The sequence below is a fragment of the Salmo salar genome, chromosome ssa13 (genome assembly GCF_905237065.1).
Source record: "Salmo salar chromosome ssa13, Ssal_v3.1, whole genome shotgun sequence".
NCBI lineage: Eukaryota > Metazoa > Chordata > Actinopteri > Salmoniformes > Salmonidae > Salmo > Salmo salar.
In genome coordinates this window covers 77,178,789-77,198,654 of record NC_059454.1, presented here as the reverse complement: position 1 = coordinate 77,198,654, position 19,866 = coordinate 77,178,789, and the positions used below count along the sequence as shown (strand labels likewise).

Genomic DNA, 19,866 nt, shown 5'->3' with positions numbered 1-19,866 from the left:
AACTTTTGTTTTTTCTCCGCTGTCAAGAGGGGGGCCACTAAAAGTATTTTTTTTGGGGGGGGGGTAAGCAGAGCCGTGAGCAACTGCGGCCTCTCATGACGAGTTCAGATTTTTCTGAATCCCATTGGATGCTTGAAGTTTCTCATTTTCTAAATTAGCCTCATTGTCAAATATCTCACCAATTGCTTTCAAGTTTCCTTAAAACTTATTTGACACTAAAACCATGTAAACTTTATATGGGAATGTGTCAGTCAAATTCATTAAGAAAAGTTTAGGCTACATGGTTTGAGATTTTAGCTAACCATTTCTGCCCTCTTATTTAAACTACTCTACACACTGATTAATATCCACTATATTGCTCCGCCAGGCTGAAGTGGATTAATGAAAAAAAACATTGACAAACATGCTTTCCTCTTTATTTGCTCTCAGCTAAAGTCATGTTGCACTTGCAGGTCAATTAAACATGAACATTAGAAAACACTTATAAAGCCAGTATGGTGTCTTCTTGCATTGGCTAATTAGCACATGCATAGGTCACCAAGCATTGTGGTGCTTTGCACTTGAGAACAATGCATTTTCTAAATGAGAGCCCATTTATCTAGCCACCCTCTCTTCATAATGAATGCATTGTTACAAAGCAATGCTATTTGAAAGAGCAGAGCCTGTAAAGATAATAACATGATGAATAATATGCTCAATAATATGATAATGTGTATGAGAGGGGATAATAATAATTTCATTTTCTCATCAAGATGTTTTAATACATTAAAGCAAATTTAGACAGCATTTCCATTCTATGCATGTCCTAGTCCAACCATTGAGCCGTCATAATTCTAAACTTGAAATGAGAACAAATAGAGTAGTACTGCATCACGAATGTAATAGTCTTGACTCTTGAGCATCAAGACAAAACTGTCTGGGATTCATTGAAGAATGTTAAATCACTTTAATGGCTCTTCATTGTGATGGAAACGTAGCACCCAGACAACAAAATTATTCCTTACAATACTCGATAATTTCACTGAGTCAAGGAGCCTGCGTTTCACAGGAAACAAGGGTCTGAAATGTAATTATTCACCCTTTGGAAAATGTAGGGCAACTGCACAACGATGTAAAACAGCACTCTCGGGCGAAACTAATGTCAAGCTCTCATTTTTGACAGAGTAAGCAGAAGATATCAGAGAGCAGAACGATTAGATCTTCTCTGTTGTAAATTAAATAACCACTCTGGCAGTCGGCAAAGGAAATGCACTTTAAAGAAGTGCCAGACTCCACGAGTAAGGACAGGACATAACAATGCTACATTATACAACCTCTTGGAGGACACTGACATTTTAATTTGTGATCAGCAACTGTACATTAGTGACAAAAAAATCACACCCCATGTCATCACCACTGATATTAAATCACAGATGTATTACACTATTATAAACTGCAGTGGTTCTGCAACAATGAATAAAAGACAACCGTTAATCAGAATAATGATGCAACAGCAATTGGCCTACATCCCATCACACAAGACAGTGCAAAACTGAGATGTTATTTTGACAGCACAAGTAGCTGAGCAGTAACAGAATAAAACTGACCATTTGACAAAAACGTAACGTTACTCCAGGCTCCAATTGATCATGGGTGGTATTTGATGAATCCGCACAAATACAGCAAAGATTCCATCTGCTAAAAATGCATCGTAATAGATTTCCAGAATTGCAGCAGAATAAAATCCACACTTTGTAATGAGGAGCCACCTAAACCAGATCTGTCGAGGCACACAGGCTGAAACATCCCCCTTTCTCGCCCTCAACTCTGCCCATATATATGTACCCTTTTTTCCCCTCATTAACCCGGAAGTCACATTTTGGTTCATCCTGATTGGATCTCGTCAAATCAGGAAGACTTCCAGCATGTTTACCAATCAAATAGCTTTCTCCAATGTAAAAAGAGTAGGGATTCCATGCGCAAGGTCGTGTGGCTGCAGGATGAGCATGATGTAAACCTTTTGTTACCTTACCAAACCTCTCACTGGTTTGTGCAAGAGGAGGTGGAGATTTCACTTAAGGACCAACGGAACTGTCTAAAATGTACAAACTCCGCCCACCCAGGGCACCATGCCTTGCAAAAGGAACTCCACCAGTGTTTACTTTGGACTCATCCTGCACAAACTAATAATATGTTGATGTGTAAAGAGAGACAACTAAAAGCTGGGTTGTCGAGGTAGATTTTAGTCAGGCTGAACAGCAAGAAGGCAACAATACTGAGAGTCTGTCTATGAAAAAGATAGTAGCCATTATAGAACATCGGAAAAGAAGCCATACAAAATGCTAACACTTGCTGACATCACGTTCAAACCGCATGTTGACTGTCAGATCAATCACGATATGGTGGCATTGACGCATACCCGCCCCCTGTCTTGTTTCAAAGGCCACTGTTATTAGCTAAGTCAGGTGCTTCTCCGGTCTCTCGCTCAGCCTCCACCCCACAGAGACAGACCCCACATAAAAGGGTTACTAATTTATCTCTTGGATGGCTACTGGATGATTCAAAGTCTGATCAAAGGAGCACAGCAATGGGGCACCACACTGCCTACTATACGCACAACAAATTCGATCTGGACCACCCACCAGCGGCAGGTTGTCCAAATGTAGAAAGCTGGCAATCAATTCAATATCCATCCCCCACAATAGAACAACACAGCCGCTATTCGCCCCTCGCCGAGATGAGAATATTTGAAGGAGGTGGCAGGCTTGTAAACTACATAGTTGACTCGTTAATCAGCGAAATGAAAATCAACCTGAGTCTAATTGAAAGCAATTAGCTTGTGGCACAATAAAGAAAGGCAAAGTAAAGACATTCCTGATATTCTAGTTAACCAATTGATTACGGTAGATAGTTAGATGGCACATGTACCACAAAATGGTTAGGTAACGTAAGATAATGCATAATTCATTTAGTTAGAATATAATGTAAAGGTAACAGTTCAGCCTCATTGTATAGCCATCTTACAGTCCATTCAATTATGATTGACATATCATCAACATTAGTTAGCTGACATAATGCTGGCTAGTTGACACATTCAATAGTGAAAACTGAAGTCTCTCGTTATGACAAAAGCTTGAATTCAGAGTTATTTGAACAAAGGAGAGGCTTTTAATCAAATGTGTTGCTAGTGCAATATCAATAGCCAGCAGTTAGCATGCTAACTCGCAGATAGCTAACGTTAACTAATGAAACACAGAGCTAGCGGATTGATAGCTAACGTTAGAATGACTCCTTTGTTGCCGTCTCGGCTTTGCACACACTTATGACAAGTAATTACCTTCCAATGATGAATGAAATCTCATATTTGATAGAAATACTTACTCTCCATGTACCTCCTCGAAAGGCACTGCTTAAAAAATCATCATGGTTTACAAATTCAAAAACAGATTTTTTGCTGTTGTACTGCTGCTGTCTGCGGCAGCAACTTCCGGCGCATGCGCAAATTTCTCAGCACCCAGCCAAGTCAATATAGTGTAATTACGGACCACAATTCGGGGCGTTTCTTGATATGAGTATTCACTGATATCAGGAAACGCCCATTGATACCTGCCATTGGTCAGTTCCGGTGTTATGAGACTGACGGTTTCTCGACAGGTAATTTGTTTACAGAGCTAGCAGGTTAGGATAACTAAGGTGCCAGGTTAGGATAATTAACGTAACAGGTTAGGTGAATTAGCCATGGCAGATTAGGAGACTGATGTTAAGTTTAGGAAAATGATCAAGGTTAGGCCAAAGATTATGGATATACTGACAAGATACATGTCTCTCCGCCCTAACAATGTGAGTCGTTGTCCACAAAGTCGTCTAACTCCCTCCTATCTTTTCTTTGGATTGGTGGATACATCTCATTATTGTAATCCTTTTTTAAATATTTGATGAGGGTTGTTGACGTTAATCGCCTGTATTGTCTACTGTATTTTAGCCTATGCCGCTCTGACATTGCTCGTCTATATATTCATATATTCTTAATTCCATTCCTTTACTTAGATTTGTGTGTATTGGGTATATGTTGTGAAATTGTTAGATATTGTTGCACTGTCAGAACTAGAACCACAAGTATTTCGCTACACCCCGCAATAACATCTGCTGAACACATGTGTGTGACTGACTTGCCTGGCTAAACAAAGGTAAAATATATATATTTTAAAATTGCTGCGATGTCACGTGTCCTACTTATATCAGTACACTCGTAACAATTTAAGCATTATGAAACTTATATTAGATTAAATAAATCTCACGTTGCAAATAAGCCATACATTTTTGTTGTTGACCAAATTTCGACACTCTCCTTGCTTGGTGGACGAAACAACGAAGAAGATTTTCTGCCGAGTTGGGCCTTTCTTTTCCTGTTCCTCTTTGGTTCTGTTTAGCTACAATCGATGACATATATAAAACACTGGATTGCTGATGCTATGTATTGGCCATTGAGAACTTTTAAGCCCCCCCGGTCGGCCATATTAGTAGGAGTAGGAGCTCCTTAGTAGGAGCAGTCCTCCATAGGAATGAATGTAATTCTACAGTATTTCAATTAAATGTTTAAAGGAAAACATTACATGTATTTAAGTCCTTTTTTGTAGTGGGGACAGAAACATTAGTACTCTCTAAAAAAAATACTATGAGAAAAAAAATGTGAGCATACTAATGTGCATACAATGTGCATATAATTATATAAGCTCACATAATATAATTTCAAAGTATGCATTAAGATGTCTGTAACAGAATATACGTGTAAAAAAACCGAACGTAGACATTAATAAATGCATTTCTATAGCTTCCAAAATATTTTTTACAATTGAGGAAGAGTACCAAGATGGCTATGCGGTGGCTTCAATACAATGCCTCCTGTCAATCATCCAGGGTTTATACACATTATTGGCTACAATGCCACAGTTGTCAAAAACTGTTGTCCCCGCGAAAAAAACGGCAACTGACTAATGGCGAGCATCAATGGGTGTAACTTAATATGAAGAAACGCCTATATCAGAAAACGCCCCTAATTGCGATCTGCAATTACACCCTTCTCAGCCAAGTCAGTCTTTCTAGCTGGAAGTTCTTCCCAGGGACTGATCTAAGATCAGTTAGGTTTATTTTCCAAATAATGGATTAAGGTTTTGACAGGGTTAGGCTTAGCTGGTTCTAGAACTGTGATTAGGGACACCTTCTACCTGAAACAAGTCCCAAGAAAAGAATGGGAGAAATGTCATAATCTATTTAATAAACGTATGCTTGTAATTATGAAATGCAATGCTCTACTTAACATTTCCAGAACATTTTATAAGGTCAACTATTAATATCCTTCATTATTGTGACAACAACAATGGTGTGGAACATGATCATATTGATGGCAATATTCAATGCATAACATCTTGGTAAATAGGCCTACACAATATTTGACTGAGCAAAAGTTTCATAATCCAAATCATTTAATATTACTACATTTGCAAGACTAGATTACAATTCATTGCTTATTACAGTAATCCAAATAGTTTGTATGTACACAGAATCCAGTGTTCAAGTCTTTCACCCACCTTGGTTTGTGATTTGATGAAGAATTAAATTGTGCAGTCTGAATTCTCTAATCAAAGACATACAGTACCAGTCAAAAGTTTGGACACCTACTCATTCAAGATTTTTCTTTATTTTTACTATTTTCTACATTGTAGAGTAATAGTGAAGACATCAAAACTATGAAATAACACATATGGAATCATGTAGTAACCAAAAAAGTATTACACTTATTTTATACTTGAGATTCTTCAAAGTAGCCACCCTTTTTTTTTACCCCCTTTTTTCTCCCCAATTTCGGGGTATCCAATTGGTAGTAGTTACAGCCTTGATGACAGCTTTGCACACTTGGCATTCTCTCAACCAGCTTCATGAGGTAGTTACCTGGAATGCATTGCAATTAACAGGTGTGTCTTGTTAAAAGTTAATTTGTCGAATTTCATTCCTTCTTAATGCATTTGAGCCAATCAGTTGTGTTGTGACAAGGTAGTGGTGGTACACAGAAGAAATCCCTAATTGATAAAAAACGAAGTCCAAATTATGGCAAGAACAGCTCAAATAAGCAAAGAGAAACGACAGTCCATCATTACTTTAAGACATGAAGGTCAGTCAATATGGAACATCTCAAGAACTTTGAACGTTTCTTCAAGTGCAGTCGCAAAAACCATCAAGAGCTATGATGAAACTGGCTCTCATGAGGACCGCCACAGGAAAGGAAGACCCAGAGTTACCTCTGCTGCAGTGGATAAGTTCATTAGAGTCAACTGCACCTCAGATTGCAGCCCAAATAAATGATTCACAGAGTTCAAGTAACAGACACATCTCAACATCAACTGCTCAGAGGAGACAGCGTGAATCAGGCCTCCATGGTCAAATTGCTGCAAAGAAACCACTACTAAAGGACACCAATAATAAGAAGAGACTTGCATGGGCCAAGAAACTTGAGCAATGGACATTAGACCGGTGGAAGCCTGTTCTTTGGTCTGATGAGTCCAAATTTGCAATTTTTGATTCCAACCGTTATGTCTTCGTGAGACACAGAGTAGGTGAATGGGTGATCTCCGCATGTGTGGTTCCCACCGTGAAGCATGGAGGAGGAGGTGTGATGGTGTGGGGGTGCTTTGCTGGTGAAACTGTCTGTGACTTATTTAGAATTCAAGGCACACTTAACCAGCATGGCTACCACAGCATTCTGCAGCGATACGCCATCCCATCTGGTTTGCGCTTAGTGGGATTATCATTTGTTTTTCAACAGGACAATGACCCAACACACCTCCAGGCTATGTAAGGGCTATTTGACCAAGAAGGAGAGTGATGGTGCTGCATCACATGACCTGGCCTACACAATCCCCTGACTTCAAACAAATTGAGATGGTTTGGGATGAGTTGGACCGCAGAGTGAAGGAAAAGCAGCCAACAAGTGCTCAGCATATGTGGGAACTCATTCAAGACTGTTGGCAAATCATTCCTCATGAAGCTGGTTGAGAGAATGCCAAGAGTGTGCAAATAAGTCATCAAGGCAAAGGGTGGCTACTTTGAAGAATCTAAAATCTAAAATATATTTTGATTTGTTTCACACATTTTTGGTTACTACATGATTCCATATGTGTTATTTCATAGTTTTGATGTCTTCACTATTATTCTACAATGTAGAAAATAGTAAAAATAAAGAAAAACCCTTGAATGAGTAGGTGTGTCCAAACTTTTGACTGGTACTGTATATCTGTAACAAATGAAATAAATGACCCCTTTACATCCACCCACCTGCCCGCTGCTCCCCCATTATTGATACCATTTTGAGGCTTGGAGAAAATGGCAGTCATACATTGAGAGAATGTATCATTCCATTGTATAGTATATACCATCATGTCTGCCATCATGTCTGTTGAGAGGCAGGTAATGATACATTTGTGATATAGGAATTAATATCTTTCTGCTGGGGGAAAGACAACAACAAAACAAGTTATATAGGCAACATTTAAAAAATATTGAATGGTGATTTGAATCGGCAATACTACTTTACAATAAATTATTATAATTAGCAAGTATATGATATAACTGATTGTATGTGTCTATTTAGGATCCATATAGATTCTATGAGACATGGAAATGCCTTGGTTATCTTCCAGACCAGACTATTACAATGCCTCAAGCCAAATCCTGCCTAGCCTGCAAGCATTACTACATCCACACACCACCACCATCAAGTGAGAAGGGCCCAGGGGGGAGAGCTCTGTCTGAAAGCCCAATCACAGTGGCGTCAGCTGGGGATGGGGAAGTAGCAGCACAGCAGTGGGCACCATCAGGCCATAGTAAAGTTAATGATGCAGAATGGTGTCTTTTCTCCTGCCCCAGAAGAATGTCAATACAGGATGTTTAAGAATGCTGTACCTAATTACGCTTTTTAAATTCACAGCCGACATGATTGATGATTTTTGAAAGGAAGGCATTATCGATCCACCTCACAGACAAGTCCTATTGATTGCAAGTCTAGATTGACTATTACTTTTTTTCTTTAGGCCGTCATTGTAAATAAGAATTTGTTCTTAACTGACTTGACTAGTTAAATATAGGTTAAATAAAAAATTTTTTAAAACAATCTGTGCATCTGCAGTATGTGACCTGGTGGGTGTTTTTTCAGTGGTGGTGGGGGCTAAATTATTACTTAAAAAGTACTTTGATGAAGGCCTTATAGAGGATGTGGCAGTTGCAGCTGCTGTATTGTGTTACTGACTGCAATCATCTGTAATGGATTGGTGAATGCGCGGTTGCATTGGCAGCTCCTGCCTGCCTTCTCCTACAGCTCCCTCTTGACATGCTCATGTCGCAAGCTTATTATATCATCAACTTTGTTATTCCTCACCAGCAGCAAGGTTGACAGCATCACTCTAGCACCTGCCTGTTACTGCACATCTAATGCTAGTCTGACTGCTATAGGAGATTCTGGGTAAATTTGATGTGACATAAGTTACTTTCCGCCTGGAGTCAACATAGAGGAGCAGGAGGAATGGAATTCCCTGTATGTTTTGGGGAAGGTTCAAGGCTCCATTGTCAATGACAATTAAGAAACATTACTGCTATCAAACATCACAGACGCAAGATAGAGAATTTGAATGAATTGGAAAATGAACCAGAACAGAAAATAGATCATCAAGGACAATAACCACCCAAGCCACTGCTTGTTCACCCCGCTATCATCCAGAAGGCGAGGTCAGTACAGGTGCATCAAAGCTGGGACTGAGAGGCTGAAAACAGCTTCTATCTCAAGGCCATCAGACTGTTAAAATATGTTAAATAGCCATCACTAGCACATTAGAGGTTAATGCCCTATATACATAGACTTAGAATCACTGGCCACTTTAATAATGGAACACTAGTCACTTTAATAATGTTTACATATTTTGCATTACTCATCTCATATTTATATACTGTATTCTATCCTATTCTACTGTATCTAAGTCTATGCCGCTTTGACATTGCTCGCCCAATATTTATATATTCTTAATTCCATTCCTTTACTTTCGATTTGTGTGTATTGTTGTGAAATTGTTAGATATTACTGTTAAATATTACTTCACTGTTAGAGCTAGAAACACAAGCATTTTGCGACACACGCAATAACATCTGCTAAACATGTGTATGTGACAAATAACATTTGATTTGATTTGATCTTCTATGACATTATTCCAAGTGCACTTTAAATGGCAACATGGGCTCTACAATTGATAATTCAATTGTTTGCAGGCACAGTCATTTTGTTATTTTTGGAGGGAGCCCTTTCCCTTTGTGTAAATGGTTTGCAGGCACATTCATTTTGTTATTTTTGGAGAGAGCCCTTTCCCTTTTTGAAGGCCAAAGTTAATGCAGTCATAGAAAGAACTCTGATGGCCATGTGAGGAAAGCCCTGAGGGAGCAATGGCCTTGAATGAATGTGTGGCTGTGCGTGAATGCATGCGTGTGTGCGTGTTTGAAAGTGAGAGAGAGAGAGAGAGAGAGAGAGAGAGCTCAGTTCAAACATACTGATCCTCAAATATCCTTTAGTTTCTAGTTCCATTAAAAGTCTATTCTACAGTGAGTGTCTGCTAAAGGCTCTATTTTTGCTGCTCCCTCTTTTTCGGCAGAGCTTTCAGTTAAATTATGACAGATTGTGAGCTATCTGATATCCTTCATCATTCTTCCCAGTGGAGGTGTTTGTTCTGCCTTGAGTGGGTCCTGGAGGACTAACAAGCAGCCGGCATGTTTAAAGGACTATGGAGAAACATCTGCTCTCTCTTGCTTTAGTTGCGATGAGAATGAAAACAACATAATAAAATAGAACAAATCAATCTATCAACTACAAATACACTCCCCTATTCTCAAATTAACCTTAGTGCAGACTTTTGGATGATCAAATCCCCTTTTTGTAAATTTCTTGTGGTAAATTGAGTTTGCAAGAAAGGAATTTCACTGTACTAATGCATGTGACATTAAAAACTTGAAATTAGTAAGCAAGGCCATTTTGGCATCTTTGCTGCATATTCCTCATGATAACGCATTGCTTTAAATCCTAAAGCCCAGGGTGTTTCGACTACAGTGTTTTTCCAAACTGTGGTGCATGTGGGCACCCCCAGGGGTAAACAAGTCAGCTGGAAGGTGTACACACATAGCCCACTTGGACTGACAATCTGTAATGGCAGACTTGTCTGTTGCTATATTTTTCATGTATATTATCAAGCCATTTTTATCAGTTTGATGATCCATAGGCCTATATTATCATTAAAAGTTCAAGTTAATTTACTTTCAGTTGAGTATTATTTTGCCAGAGATCATTTGCAGAGAGATTGCTATTATGGCCAATAGCAATGGCTCAGAAGATTATTTATTTATCATGGATGTAATATGCTCCTTCTCTATGTTATGTGGTTTTCCATATTGTGTTCCAAAATTGCTTTAACCAGTTTCGATTGGGGTTGAGAGCATTTGACAGATGTCGTCAGAAGCCAAGTAAGAAAGATCACTGGCGTTTCTTCCTCTTGTTCGCTAGGGGGCAGTAAAGCCAATGCTCGCCACAATCACCAAGCGGACACTCTTCCAAGACAAAACCACTCTTTGGTTTGTCCATCATGGCTGCGCCCCTAGTTCAATATGAACGTAAGAGATCATGCTGCCATGAAGTAACCTTGCGTTTCGTATAGTCACCGAAGTATGTTGGAATTTCAGCGATAGCTCGGCCAGATAAGTTTATATCATAAATGGCTTTCCGTGTGAGTATCTCGACTTTCGGGAAATCTTTACGTGTTCGGAGAGTTGCTAACGTGTCTGCGCCACTGGCAAATGCGTCACCGTTTCTCCGAACGGGTCAGTCATCTACCTTATCTGCTAAACTAGATTTAATATCTCAAATTATTAAACGATCATGCAAATGTAATAGCCTTTCCCCTACCCAGATATATACTTAATTTTGTCCGAAACAAAAGTCTTATTATATTTTCTTGTCGGGCATGACAGCCATACCGTATTATCAGCTGGCTAGCTGATCAGATAAAGTCAGCCAACGTTAGACCAATTTCCTCAAAATGTAATAACTATTGATGTCAGGTTACATACATGTAATTTAGCTATAATTAGTTTGAAAAAAAAGTCAGATTCGTGCGTCATTGTAAACTAACGTTAGGCATAACAGTTGTATAAATTACCTGGCAAATCTACGCAGTAATGGTGATAATCTCGATGTCTCTGTTGCTTTGGTTTAGGATGGGCTGCCCGTCCTCCAGGGACCAATAATGGACACGGTTTTCGCTTCACTCCTGCCTGTTTTATTACATCGGATGCGTTTTTGAGCAGACTGGCGAAAGGCAAAGCGGAGACAGATGACACTCATTATCACCATCCAGCCTCAGTTCTGCCCGACAGCGGTAATCACAACTGCTGCCTCTGAAAATAAAAGAGTTGGTTACCTCCGGGTTTAGGGCATCGCAGTACAGTTTCGCCTTATCCAAATGCTGCGCACTGAATGAATGAATGTCTAAGAATATTTATATATATATATATATATATATATATATATATATATGCCCTTGTATTCTGTTGATCTGTATTATGTATTTCATATTTTACTCATACATCAGGTAAGTCAACCCCTAAACTCTCGTTTCAGCTGAACAATTATCATTGCTGGTGAAGGATCCAGATCAACCAGAGAACTCAAAGGTTTTAAGAGTGGCCATCATTGGTGCCCCAAATGCTGGGAAGTCCACACTGTCCAACCAACTGCTTGGCAGAAAGGTACTTAACCTTATTGTACTGGGCAGTTTCTTCACTTTAAGTTGTACACATACACATCATAAGTCAGTCTGGAGTGTATTTTCATGAACACCAGTTTCTCTGAACATGATCATAGGTGTTTGCTGTTTCCAAGAAAGTGCACACCACACGGGCCCGTGCCCTTGGCGTTCTCACAGAAGACGACACACAAATTGTAAGTGAGAATCAGCTCACAGACCATGCATTTAGCATAGCAGCAATTTGGCAAGTGTTTGTTTGTTTTTCAGGGCAGTCTTACATTATGTACAGTATCTGTTCAATATACAAACTTTAGACGTATTAGATAACCAAACTTGTACATGCGTACTTATACATTCTCTCTCTAGATTTTACTGGACACTCCTGGACTCACTACACCCACAAAAGTCAAGAGGTGATTTGTTACACAGGTTTCATTACTGTGGTATTATAGTGATAAAACGAAATAGGTGAATTTCCAACGGTGCTATTTATCTTCTCCACAGGCACCAGCTGGAGAAGTCTCTCCTCGAGGATCCTTGGAATACAGTCAAGGAAGCTGGTCTTGGTACTGCATGACTCTTCACTTTTTTGCAACTTTTCGGGCACTCAGATGATCGGCCATAACTCGCCCATTGCTTTTCAGACAGTCTAGTATGTGGTCCCCAAGTATGTGGTCCCCAAAATGTATGTGGTCCCATACATTTTCACAATTCCTTTTAAATAAATAATTTTGTGGGCAAATGTCGATGCACTGCATTGACACAAGTGGATCTGGCATGTATATATAGGATTATGCGTGTCACTGGCCTATGCCATCATGTTAATGTCCTCTTCTTGTTGTTATTGCTTCAGTGGTGGTAATGGTAGATGTGTCAGACAAGTGGGCCTGCAACAAGCTAGACTTTGAGGTTCTGAAATGCCTGACCCAACACCCAGATGTCCCAGCAGTCCTAGTTCTCAATAAGGTACAACTTATTTATCACATGCATGCAAACCTCATCCTCTCCATGGCCTTGTCAATAATAACTTATCATATGTACTGAGGTGAGATCATGGTTGTCATATGATATTATGCATTATTATGATGTAATAAATTAGGAACTGTCTACTACATGAATTGGCACATGAACCGTGTAATGTGTATGGTACAGGTTGACCTGCTGAAGAGCAAGAGCAGGTTGTTGGAGATCACAGCAGATCTGACATGTGGAGTGGTGAATGGCCGGAAGCTGCAGGTCCGCAGGGTGATCAAGCCCCCCTGGGCTGAGAGGAGGACAGACAGGGAGGCTAGGACATCAGGGTCTGGAGATGAGGAAAAGCCGGGTGGTGATGTGGCTGATGGTGAGGGCAGTGAGGCCTTGTCAGGGCTGAGTAAGGAGCAGCTTAGGGCTCTGAAGACCCAACAGGGCTGGGCTCACTTCAAGGATGTCTTCATGGTCTCTGCTGTGGATGGAGAGGATGTGGAGACACTGAAGGTAATGTTAGCAAATGGTGATATAGGGACTTATGAAACAATGTATCTAATACTAAGTTGACAAGTACATTTATTGTAGAATTATTTGAGTTATTTGAAAGCCATGGACATCAATTCTAGATATGTTGATGTATAACACTTAACTAACCATTAACAATTGCTGTTGACATCTGTCTGTCTGCTCTACAGAGATACCTAGTAGTGGGGGCAAAGCCTGGGTCTTGGCAATACCACAGTGATGTCCTGACGGATCAGACTCCTGAGGAGATCTGCACCAACACTGTCAGAGAGAAGCTTTTGGAATATCTGCCCAAAGAAGTCCCTTACACAATGACGCAGGTGACTCGTCATTACAGACACACACAGACTGCAGAGCCAGACAATTCACTGCACTCATATAGCCATATGCAGATATTGTGCGTGTGCATGTGTCAACCATTTTAACTGTGAAGCACTATCTCCCATCCCAGCTTGAGATGTATTGTAGGTCCAGTGTCCAATCACAATGATTACTGACTCTTTAGCCCCTAATATCTATCTGTGTGCCAGATATAGATGTTGTAGCACATATAGAGAAATACTCATGGTAGTACTACCTTTGAAATTATATTAACTTTTTATTTCTCGCAATTGCAGGCCATTGACTTGTGGCACGACAGGGAGAATGGAGAGCTGGATATAGCAGTAAAACTGTATGTGAAGAAAGAAAGTCACATGGTAAGTGTGCTGCATTTCTCAGTACTATTTTCAATGTAGATTTCGATATGTCCCCTGTTGTGAAACATGTCAAGGAGCACCACTACCAACCTAACTACATTACTAATGAACACGTGAGAAGCCATCAGTGGAAGGAGATGAAGACGAGGAGAAAAGCTACGGGAACTTTCTCGTAGACGGAGCGAGGCTCCACGCTCTATGGTCCGGCCCTTCACATAGACCTGTCAATGTGTCGATAGACAGTAAATCTGAACCGGCTCTTTTTTGACTTATTTTCCTCCCCCCTTAAAATCACATCCCCATGGTGAGTCTACAGCTTGATTCTACGTGATATCTCTATCAGGGTTGGGGTCAATTTCACTTCAATTTAGTAAATTCAGGAAGTAAATTGAAATTGAAAATGGCAATTCTGAGCAATGAGGAAAATTGGAATTTCAGTTTACTTTCTGAGTTGAAATGGAGTTTAGGCCAACTGATCTGTGTCCCGTCACACCCATCTCCACCTAATGTTGGAGATATGAAGCTGCTCTGCCATGTGTTCTCATACTGATAGTTACACAGTGTAGATAAACTGTGTCCTCAGACTCATGAGGTTCAAGTCACTATGCCTGGAGTCTTCTTTAGCCTGTAATACCTTGTAAATATTTGAGCACTCCTTTTTAAACCATACATTTTTAATGGCAGACAGACTGGATGAATGTGAGCCTACATCTGCGTTGGTGCAGCAGTGCTCAAAGTGATTCAAACCTGACCCCTGCACCAGACTGCTCTCTAGGTTTTTATTCAGCTAAGGGAATGACGACAAAGTTGAAAATCATTGATTTACTGTATATTTAGTTGTTAGGTCCTAGTGATTATTACAGTATACATTCTTCATATCTGCTGTGGTAACTGTGGCCCTCTTGTGGACTTAAAACATTGACATATTGAAACGCATGCTCATATTAATATACTGTATTTCCTCTGTCCTTCATTTCTCCTGATGACAGAAAATGGTGATTGGCCAGGCTGGTCAGATGGTTGCCAGGATAGCCAGAGAGGCTGGAGATGACCTGAGCACAGTGTTCCTCAGGGAGGTCAAGCTGAGGCTCTCTGTGAAGGTGAAGAACTGACGAGGATTATGATAAACTGAGTATTATGATCATCTGGGGGACAGTTTTATGCTGGCCTTGTGAATAGGAAATGAACACTGTTGGACTCACTATTTTCAAGGAATGATCTGACTGGTTTCTACTTCTTGACTATCAAATCAAGGTTTATTTGCCACGTGCGCCGAATACAACAGGTGTAGACCTTACAGTGAAATGCTTACTTACAGGCTCTAACCAATAGTGCAAAAAAGGTATTAAGGGAACAATAGGTAAGTAAAGAAATAAAAACAACAGTAAAAAGACAGTGAGAAATAACAGTAGCGAGGCTATATTCAGTAGCGAGGCTACATACAGACACCAGTTAGTCGGGCTGATTGAGGTAGTATGTACATGTAGATATGGTTAAAGTGACTATGCATATATGATGAACAGAGAGTAGCAGTAAAGTAAAAGAGGGGTTGGGGGGGCACACAATGCAAATAGTCCGGGTAGCCATTTGATTACCTGTTCAGGAGTCTTATGGCTTGAGGGTAAAAACTGTTGAGAAGCCTTTTTGTCCTAGACTTGGTGCTCCGGTACCACTTGCCATTACTCTAGTAGAGAGAACAGTCTATGACTGGGGTGGCTGGGGTCTTTGTCAATTTTTAGGGCCTTTCTCTGACACCGCCTAGTGTAGAGGTCCTGGATGGCAGGAAGCTTTGCCCCAGTGATGTACTGGGCCGTACGCACTATCCTCTGTAGTGCCAAGCAGTCGGAGGCCGAGCAATTGCCGTACCAGGCAGTGATGCAACCAGTCAGGATGCTCTCTGTTGCAGCTGTAGAACCCTTTGAGGATCTAAGCACCCATGCCAAATCTTTTTAGTTTCCTGAGGGGGAATAGGCTTTGGACAGACCTGTAGCTAAAATGTGCTGCTGAGACCTTGTAAAGGCTCATCATGAGTCAGCTAGTGAGAGAGCTATCAGAAACAGAGACAGCGCTCTCTCCCCTGGAACTTGGTCCCAGCCTCATCTACAGTCACTTCTCTCAAGGGTCAGCATACTGTGTTCTTGCATAAGCATTCTTCTTAAATAAAAGATGACTTGCAGATATTTGTTTTTCCTTTCAGAGCTTCTGTAACATTTTCTTTTAATTTCAATTTTGACCTCTTAATTAAACAGCTATATTTTGATGTGGAGTGTGTGTGGTGAGGGTTGGGCCGAGCTGTGAAAAGGTTGCTGCTTTATCATGGGCTTCCAGAAGCTTCCCCTTGGCAGTAAACCTCTGCTAGCCTGGCCTGCTGATAATTGAACTGGGAGTAGCACAGTCATGTTCTGTCTGTTGAATGTCCCTGTTGTTCTACCCAGCCTCTGCCTATCTCTGTCTCGCACGCTCTTGCTCAGCTGCCCATAGAATTGCAGTCCCCTCAAGCCTCCATTTCTATCGCTCTTTCTTTTGTCTCTCTCATAGCAAAACTCAGCCCGAGAACTGAATTGTCAACTCTTTAATGGAAGGCAAAATGGAGCGCTAACCTGCTTGTAAAATGGGTCAGATAATAGTGATTAGGTTCAGTTCTCCCCCTCCCTGTGAGTTTGCTCTGAGCTTCTTTCTCTATCCAGGCTGTCTTGATGAATAACAAGTGTGTGCCCTCTGTGGCCTTAAGGAAGGGCAAAGAGCGGAGAAGAGAGGAAAGGCTGGAGTGTCTCAATGAAGAGACAGAGAGCTGTGATGTATGTTTACTCTTTACAGGAACAGCTGCTCTCCATTGATTACTGACATTTACCCTGCTAACTTGTGTAGAATACTAGACGTGATCTCAGATTAGACAAACCAACTGCCTTTAAAAGCTGTACACTGTGTATATGAAATTATACATAAACTAAACATTCATACAATTTTATGTGTAACCTGCAAATGCATTAAGGTGGTAACCTTGGTACAGTATTCCACCTTTAGAGTAAGATGTAAACCCAGACATTGATAGTCATTTGGTTTTGAATTAAAACATTTATTTCACAAGTCAACAAACACCTTACAATTAAAATATCTAAATCAGTTCTTATACACAATTCTGGTTCTTGGTATTACTAATTTGTTGTAAACAAATGCTCCTTGTTGCAAGGAAGAAAAGTCCAGTCCACCCGTTTTTAGTTTTCTTTATCGCAACTGCAGATGACATTGAGAAGCAGCAATAGAACCTTTACCATTGCTAAAACTCAGTAATGGTAACGGTTTGATCGCCACCCTCTAGCTTCCAACCGCGTCTGTCCATCCGTTTGTGTGTGTACTACTGTAGCTATTACATTGAGAGGTGTCAATAGAACCTTTACCATTGCTAAAACTCAGTAATGGTAACGGTTTGATCGCCACCCTCTAGCTTCCAACCGCTAGCAGCGTCTGTCCGTCCGTTTGCGTGTGTACAAATGTAGCTATGACATTGAGAGGCGTCAATAGAACCCTTACCATTGCTAAAACTCAGTAATGGTAACGGTTAGATTGCCACCCTCTAGCTTCCAACCATCAACAGTGTGTGTGGGTGCTGATAGTGGCAAGAAGGGGGAATGAGACCCTGGATAGTACATCATCTATACTGTAGTGTCACCATAACGAACTTACAGTATATGATGATATCCTGTCCAGGGTACAAGACCAACAAACAATGTCCCATGATGACTTTACCTAAATGAATAAACCTGTTGGAAAAAAGAGAATGGATATTACATATTAAACACACACAAACCAATGTAGAGAAACAGGTTAGAGTCGATATGTTGTTAATGTGTTAACATTGAGAAGTCAACCACCCTGGGTATGAATACAATATGCATGCTATATTCTAGAATTATATTATATTTTCCCAGACATAAAATGCATGCTTGATCCACAGAAATGTCAGATGTCCAAATCTTTTTGAGGAGTCCTATTACAAGACTAACCAAGTGCAGGTCACACATTGCATTATATCGATAGCGTGTACATGCGTTCCTTTGATGCAATTGCTTGTGGTTAACAAAAAAAAAAACACTTGCAGATCAGCATAATAGAGGACCTTCTCTAAACATCAGCTCTCTCCCCTAATTATCCACCTTCAAATGAAGCACAACCGACAGCATTAGATGTTTAGTGACTTGGTTAGGTGATCAAAAAGGTCTGTAAATATCACAGAATGGGCCTTTAAGTGCTCACCTCCACATCTGTCCTGTCTGCGTTGTCCTCAGTCTCCTCTTGAAGAACAAAGTGTTATTTAAGGCTGTTGATGGTGCTCTTAACACGCTGCTCTGGTTTCCAACCACCAGCACATCTCCAACAGCACCAGGTTGTTCAGACCCCTGACAGCTTGGAATGGCCTCCTTTAAGGCCACCAGCTCATTTACATATGGTGATGACATCACAGCTGTGGTCCCCTTATCTATCATGTTCTGCGTCTGGTCCAGTTTGTCTCTGACCAATGACATGCCCCCACCCCTTCTAATCAGACCCCAAACAGATTTGCAATAGCAGGTGTTTGACATCTCGCCTCGACGCCCCTCCATGCCCCCATACAAAGTACGTTTTTTGGCAAAGAGATACTAGGACCTTATTTTGGCATGTTTATTTGACCTACACCATATACAGTGCATTCGGGAAAGTATTCAGATGCATGACTTTTTACACATTTTGTTACATTACAGCCTTATTCTAAAATTGATTAAATTGTTTTTTCCCCTCATCAATCTACACACAATACCCCATTATGACAAAGCAGAAACAAGTTTTTAGAAATGACGCTACAAGCTTGGCACATTTGGGGAGTTTCTCCCATTCTCTGCAGATCCTCTCAAGCTCTGTCAGGTTAGATGGGGAGCGTTGCTGCACAGCTATTTTCAGGTCTCCAGAGATGTTGGATTGGGTTCAAGTCCGGGCTCTGCCTGGGCCACTCAAGGACATTCAAAGACTTGTCCCGAAGCCACTCCTGCATTATCTTGGCTGTGTGCTTAGGGTCATTGTCCTGTTGGGAGGTGAATCTTCGCCCCAGTCTGAGCTCCTATGCGCTCTGGAGCAGGTTATCATCAAGGATCTCTGTACTTTGTTCCGTTCATCTTTCCCTCGATCCTGACTAGTCTCCCAGTCCCTGCCGCTGAAAAAATAAAATATAATAAAAAACTCCAAGCGGGCTGTCATGTGCCTTTTGCTCAGGAGTGGCTTCTGTCTGGCCACTCTACCATAAAGGCATTATTGGTGGAGTGTTGCAGAGATGGTTGTCCATCTGGAAGGTTCTCCCATCTCCACAGAGGAACTCTGGAGCTCTGTCAGTGACCATCAGATTCTTGGTCACCTCCCTGACAAAGGCCTTTCTCCCCCGATTGCTCAGTTTGGCCGGGCGGCCAGCTCTAGGAAGAGACCTGGTGGTTCCAAACTTCTTCCATTTAAGAATGATGGAGGCCACTGTGTTCTTGGGGACCTTCAATGCTGCAGAAATGTTTTGGTACCCTTCCCCAGATCTGTGCCTCGACACAATCCTGAGCTCTACAGACAATTCCTTCGACCTCATGGCTTGGTTTTTGCTCTGACATGCACTGTCAACTGTGGGACCTTATATAGACAGGTGTGTACTTTTCCAAATCATGTACAATCAATTGAATTTACCACAGGTGTACTTCAAGTTGTTGAAACATCTCAAGGATGATCAATGGAAACAGGATGCACCTGAGCTCAATTTTGAGTTTCATAGCAAAGGGTCTGAATACTTATGTAAATAAGGTATCTGTTTTTTGTTTTTTATAAATTAGCCAAAATGTATCAACTTGTTTTCGCCGTGG

General features: G+C 40.8%; 2 protein-coding genes and 1 long non-coding RNA gene across 10 annotated transcripts in view; 1 reads left to right on the top strand and 2 right to left on the bottom strand.

Moving 5' to 3' along the window:
* LOC106567988 (protein FAM222B-like) overlaps positions 1–11,483 on the bottom strand; it is an 83,314-nt gene extending 71,831 nt beyond the window's left edge. For 2 of the 7 annotated variants that reach the window (XM_014137944.2, XM_014137947.2), the window contains exon 1: positions 11,220–11,483. The gene's annotated coding sequence lies outside the window, so the exon portion shown is untranslated. Of the gene's footprint in view, positions 1–1,586; positions 2,185–3,360; positions 3,506–11,219 lie in introns of those variants that run through there. The other 5 variants (XM_014137941.2, XM_014137942.2, XM_014137949.2 and 2 more) reach the window with 4 other exon arrangements.
* eral1 (Era-like 12S mitochondrial rRNA chaperone 1) lies at positions 10,632–16,175 on the top strand. Of its 2 annotated transcripts, NM_001140073.1 has the most exons (11): positions 10,646–10,881; positions 11,277–11,438; positions 11,681–11,808; positions 11,924–12,001; positions 12,174–12,220; positions 12,312–12,373; positions 12,661–12,773; positions 12,960–13,283; positions 13,472–13,621; positions 13,919–13,999; positions 14,989–16,175. In NM_001140073.1, the coding sequence occupies exons 1-11, from the start codon at positions 10,776–10,778 to the stop codon at positions 15,109–15,111; spliced, it is 1,374 nt and encodes a 457-aa protein (NP_001133545.1). In that variant the 5' UTR covers positions 10,646–10,775; the 3' UTR covers positions 15,112–16,175. The 2 variants fall into 2 exon arrangements, with proteins under 2 accessions (XP_013992893.1, NP_001133545.1); XM_014137418.2 differs by lacking the exon at positions 11,277–11,438 and having other exon boundaries at positions 10,632–10,674.
* An 884-nt stretch (positions 16,176–17,059) lies between these two features.
* Positions 17,060–18,539, bottom strand: LOC106567990 (uncharacterized). Its single transcript, XR_001320214.2, has 2 exons — positions 18,254–18,539; positions 17,060–17,760 (listed from the first exon to the last, which is right to left on the bottom strand). It is a non-coding gene; the product is annotated as an uncharacterized lncRNA (long non-coding RNA).
* Positions 18,540–19,866: the final 1,327 nt, after the last annotated feature.